Source organism: Podarcis gaigeae (assembly GCF_964106915.1).
Source record: "Podarcis gaigeae genome assembly, chromosome: 5".
Lineage (NCBI taxonomy): Eukaryota > Metazoa > Chordata > Lepidosauria > Squamata > Lacertidae > Podarcis > Podarcis gaigeae.
In genome coordinates this window covers 79192629-79198628 of record NC_139681.1, presented here as the reverse complement: position 1 = coordinate 79198628, position 6000 = coordinate 79192629, and the positions used below count along the sequence as shown (strand labels likewise).

Sequence of the window (6000 nt, the reverse complement as noted above, 5' to 3'; positions counted from 1 at the left end):
AACTTGTTTTGGATTGGACTGAATTTCTGCTAAAGCAGATTACTGAAACACATCAACCCCAGTGACCATTCTGGTCTGCAAGGTGGATCCTTTGCCTTCGATCTCAGAAGGTTTCTGTCCACAGGCATGAGGATCAAGCAAAACAATACTAAGGTGACACTGGTACTCCTTGGAGATTAGAAAAGTTCAGACCTAAGGATGCACCCCACGCTAAGTATTGCTGGAGAGGTGTAACATGCCAATTTGACAGAATGAGATGGCAGTGGAGCCTGAAAATGAAAATGAAAGAAAAGGGCAGCCATAGAAGCAGGTCACCAGACACCTTCACTGCAAGCAGAAGTCAAAATTTTCCAAATCATCACTCAAGGCACATTGAAGAGATTTATGATGGCATGTGGAATTTCAGCTTCTGAATCTCAGAAATCATGGCAGTGAATCTGATCGTTCTTCTGCCAAAGAAAGCTGTGTAATCCCATGTACAGGGCACACTCCAAGAGCCACTTTCCTTCAACTTAATAGTGTCAAATGAGTGTGTGTGGGTGTGGGTGTGGTGTGTGGGTGTGTGGTGTGTGCGTTACACCTTTCCACGCTAAGCAAAGATGTACAGGCAATAAGGGACACGTGGCTTAAATTTAATTATCACAATGCTTTATCAGATGACAAACTTGAAAAGAAAAGAATTTGCACAGGCAGTCCTCAAATGCTCAGAAATGGACCCATTCGAGTCATCTGAGGTATCAAGTAGTAATTTATTTGGAAAGATCTGTGTGTTTCAGTGCCAGAAGCAGTAGGTTCCTTGGCCACCTGCAGGAGGGCATTTGAAAACTATTGTAGCAGATTTAAAAGACTTATCACTAGTAAGGGTCCACATAATGTAAATGCCTACGTATGCACCATTATTACTGAAGCAAAATGTCCTGTTGGTTCAAAGGAATCACAAGCAACTTTTGTGCTACATTTCAAAGTCCTAACATTTGTAGAACCAGCTTCTAGAAGTTCTTGTCAAAACCAGTCAGTCAGTCTGTATATCTTATTAGTAGAGATCTCTGTGTTGAGACTTAATCATCTGTTGAATGGTTTGTACCTCGACACTCTAACAAAATGCACCCATTGTAATAATATATAACAATTCATGTCCGGTATAATTCAGAATTAAATATAAAAAGTATGGTCATATATATTATTACAAATACTTTTTCATCCTCTTCTTTGGAAAAAAAAAAAAAGACAAAAGTTTTGAGAAAAACAGGAAAATCTTAGAAAAAACATGAAGGAGTTTTTGATTACAACTGCAGTGATTACAACATACGCTAAAAAAATGTCATAAATTATCTACAGTATAGGTTTTGGCTGGAAAGCAGCAAACAATAAATTTGGTCAACAGTTAATCCCTTAAGTAGATTACACTTTCGTCTTTGGGTTGTTCTCATGAAGATGGCTTCACACAAAAAGGAAAAAGAAAAGAAAAAAAGAAAAGGAAAGGAAAAGGAACAGAAGAAAGCTTGGAGACGAGTCCACGGGGTGAAGACGTCTTGTGTGGGCAAGGGTGCCATATGTAATATGTAAGTCAGAAGCGCTTTGCACCACTACCTGCCTCCCATGAGGATGAAAACAGTAGTGAGGAAGGAGAAGATCTATTCGGTGGCTTTGCCTTCATCCAGTGATTGTGGATGTCAAAATAGAGCACAGGACAGTGCCAACCAAAACCTCTCAAGAAACAGCGCCCATAAGCAGATGTTTGCAGGCAAGCACAGCCATCTCACAGATGGTTCCGCATCTCACCTGTATTGTAACGCTCACCTGTTCCCTGCTGATCGTGCACGTCTTTTGTTGTAAATACAGAAATTCCTTACGTGTGACAAGCTTTCTGCCACTATGGCTGGGGCCATTGGTGTTGTCTAGATGCAAATCCCTTTTTTTTTTAAAGGGTGCACTGAGTTTTGAGCATTTACAAATGGCAAATTGCTAGGGTCCCTTATAGGGTTCTTTTTTCCTCCAGGCCCTGTAGTTCCCCAGGCCGCATTGGGAGACACAAGCATTTGGTGAAGCACGCCAGCCGTAATAGGAGATGTGTGAGAAACCACATCGTAGGCTTTTGACTCACTTGACACATGTCCAAGCTAATGTGTGACTTGGTGCTCCCTTCTTTCGTCTGATTTATAAATATCGGAACACCTTCACGGGACGGCAGGTCATTAAGGCTGAATGCGCTTTCCTGGAAACAAGTTTCACTGGAATCGGTGGGATTCACTTTCACAGAAAAACGTGGCGATGGAAAGGGTAAAACATGAAATAGAATCTGCAGGCTAAATGGAAAGCAGGTTTTAAATGGTAAGGTCATTGTGGGGAAAGAAATGAAGAACCCTTAAGTATGCAGTGATTTATCATTTCCCGAGTTTCGCCAGAGTAATTGTTGGCAGTCGCTGCCTTAGCGATGTTTTCTCCTCCTCCTCCTCCCTTTCTAGAAAATGCATCGCTTGGTATGTCTCTGTTATCGTTCCTTTTTTGTGACAAATCCACTACGGCCATCCTCCAAACATTCTCAATTTCTGGAAAGCTTCTCTTCCTTCGAGTCCACTCTATGTAGCTTCATCACCAAACGCGGCACTTTGTCACAGGGTCCATGTATTCTGCATTGGTACACTTAAAGGCTTCAGAAAACTCTGCTGTGTTCTGCAGTGTTCCTAGGACCCTTTAAAACAAGATGAGAATATGTTAGTTCTGCTTCATAAATAACTACACCCAGGGCAGCAACTTCTGCTTCTTGCTCAGGAAGCATACAGTTTATAGGGAGATGACTATGGCATCTTAGCACTGTGTGAAGAAGATCCTAGTTTCAGTCCTCAGCACCTTCAGGTAATAATAATAATAATAATAATAATAATAATAATAATTTTATTTATATCCCACCCTTCCCGGCCAGAGCCGGGCTTAGCGCAGCTAACACCAATAAAAATCACAGTAAAAACATAATAGGGGGAAAAGAGGGGGGACCCAATTTAAAATACAGGTTAAAATGCAATTTCAAATGCAGCCTCATTTTAAAACAGCTGATAAATCAAGACCATAAGGGGAGGGCAACATAAGGGTCAGACTGAGTCCAAACCAAAGGCCAGGTGGAACAGCTCCATCTTGCAGGCCCTGTGGAAAGATGTCAAGTCCCTCAGGGCCCTATTTTCTTGTGACAGAGCGTTCTACCATGCTGGGGCCAGTGCTGAAAAGGCCCTGGCCCTAGTTGAAAGCAATCTAACCGCCTTGAGGCTCGGGACCTCCAAAGTGTTGTTATTTGTGGACCTTAAGGTCCTCCATGGGGCATACCAGGAGAGGCGGTCCTGTAGGTACGTGGGTCCTAGGCTGGGAGAGATGAATCTGAAAAACTGGAGAGCTATTGCCAGTCACTATTGAGCTACATGGACCAGTTGTTTGACTTGGTATGCAGCAGTTCCATGAAATACACATTTTTAAAAAGCAACCATCATCTTTGCAATGTGGTTGTCATTGCAAAACCACTCCCCCCAGAGCTGGTTCTTACTGTGCACGGGGCATTGTCTTTGCAGAAAGGCAACTAGGAACTGAAAGCTAGAACATATAGCATAAAGGCAGGCCAGGAGACCTGTGCATTTTTTCCCTTGCATAGATTACCAAGGACGAAGGAAATGAACGCTGCTATCCAACAATGCTTAAGTGATGATGCCCTCCCACTCACCACTAGGAATGACTACCCAGTGGTTGCAACAGTTACTATTGGCTGAATGAGTTGTCCAAAGTGGAGTGTATATATTTACAGCTGTCTTGTCAGTAATGAAATGCAGTGCTTGTTACGGAACGCTAAACCGTGTCCAAACAAAAGATATACAATGATCTCAAAGAATGAATCAGCAATGCAAGTGGATAAAAGGCACACCAGGCAAATGTCCTGGGAACTGCCCCATCCAAAGCAAACACTGTAGCTGAGAAATTCAGCTGAGTGTAGGATTTTGGAATATAATTGCATCAGGGAGAAAGTCACAGATTTCCTGGAAAAACAACAACAAAGCCTTGAGAGCACACCCACATGAAAATACCATTCTGAGGCCAGCTTCAGGAACAGTTGATGCATTCAATAAATGTTTGGTTATGCAGGGTATACTGATAAAGTGAGCATTTGCAAAAACGGGAAAAAGGGAATACTGACGAGAAATATACCAGGTAGATAAAAGCACAGGCTCAGAATTGTATAATAGCAGCACAAAGGCATTCACTCATCTATCACAATATCTTTATATTTTCCATTATTAATCCACTTTGATTTAATAGAACATTGCATTTCTCAAATGATATTTATCTGGACCATCCTGTGAACTCAGAACAGGATGGAGAAACTGATGCCTTATGACGGGTAATCAATGTATACTTTGCAAACTGGATTTTTAAAAAACCCGTTCAGGTACGATGAACACATTTCTAAGGCCAAATGTTTGTGTGGCTCTCCACACAGTACTACTACTACCCAAAGAGACATTTGCTGTTTGGGTGGTAGTAGTACTGTTGTGTACCGTTGAAAGGGTGGAGACAGTTGTTGTTCTCCCACACTATGATGAAACACAAATTGTTCCAGGAAGCAGACATTAAAAAACATGTGGTGGAAGCCATTTGAACCCACGTCTTCTGCCCTAGAAACAAGCATCTTAGAATGCAGGGAATGTGTCAGTGGTGGACCTGGGTAATATGGTGCCATGTGCGAGGCCAAAATCCACTCCCCCCCCCGCCCTTGTGCTGCCTTCCCAAAGGTGGGTCAGAAGGTGACTGGCTTTGAAAAGGAGGCACAAGGTTCTGGCAGGGTCCTAGAGCCCTCGCATCTCCTTCCCCAAGCCCTCTTCCCCAGCCCCACTCACCTCACAGAGTGTTTGTTGTGGGGGAGGAAGGGAAAGGAGGTTGTTAGCCGCTTTGAGACTCCTGAAGGGGAGTGAAAGGCGGGATATCAAATCCAAACTCTTCTTCTTCTTCTTCCTCTTGTAGGCAGTTAATAATTATTGTATTTTTCCGTCTATAAGACTCAGATTTAAGAAAATGGGGGGGGGGGAGATGGCCCAGAGTATAAGACACCCCCTAATTTTTGACATTGTTTTTTAGGGGGAAAACCTAGTCTTATACATGGAAAAATATGGTACTGTATGACAAAGAGTCTTAAAGATTAACATGTTTAACTATGCTGTTGACTTTTGTGAGAAAGGTGTGCATTTTGTGTGTGTGTGTGTATATATATGCATGTGTGTTGTTTTTTTAAAAAACCACTGTTTAAGAAAATGGATGATTTAAAATACTAACCTGAATTGGCCTGGGCTGTGGGCGTCTGTTTTAATAGAGTTGACAGCATATTCCGGCCTGTATGAACCACACCATACCTTTAAAAGAACACACAGAGAGACAAAATATTGCAGAAATGGTTATTTAAAAGCAGTGACATGCTAGTTTTGATTTCCAGAGCATTGGTCATGTTGCAATTGTAGCACATTAACTGCCACAGGGTTTAAAGACTAACAAAACGTATTGTGGCATAAGCTTCAGCTGTATTTTCCTGTAGTGGGGATGTGAGGCTGTGTCCCGTGCAGTTTTTCTTCTTCTTCTAATTGTTTTTTAAAGCGAAGTCATATATATATATCTGTACATATTTTTAAAAAAATTAAAAGGAATTATTTAGCTTAGAGAAGCAAAACCAGCAAGTGCACCAACTACTTGGGTTGAGTAGGCAGCCTCTGTTATCTAGCAATGGATAGCTCAGTTGGTTAGAGCATGGTGCTGATATCACCAAGGTTGCACGTTCGATTCCTGTACGGGACAGCTACATATTCCTGCATTGTTGGGGCTTGGACTAGATGGTCCTCAGGATTCCTTCCAACTCTACAATTCTATGATTCTTGCACTTCAATTAAAGCCCAGAGGAATATGTCATGAGGTAACAGTTCAAGCAGGGACGCTGCAAGGCACTGGGATAAACGTTTATTGGAAAGAAAAACACCC

At 42.1% G+C, this 6000-nt stretch overlaps 1 protein-coding gene across 4 annotated transcripts in view; it reads right to left on the bottom strand.

The window, feature by feature from the left end:
• Positions 1–611: 611 nt before the first annotated feature.
• MME (membrane metalloendopeptidase) overlaps positions 612–6000 on the bottom strand; it is an 87642-nt gene continuing 82253 nt past the window's right edge. For 3 of the 4 annotated variants that reach the window (XM_083739450.1, XM_083739449.1, XM_083739448.1), the window contains exons 22-23: positions 5308–5384; positions 612–2692 (exon numbers count right to left, since the gene is read on the bottom strand). In XM_083739450.1, the coding sequence (XP_083595576.1) occupies positions 2593–2692; positions 5308–5384 (177 nt within the window). In that variant the 3' untranslated portion in view covers positions 612–2592. The remainder of the gene's footprint in view (positions 2693–5307; positions 5385–6000) is intronic. The other variant, XM_083739451.1, reaches the window with a different exon arrangement.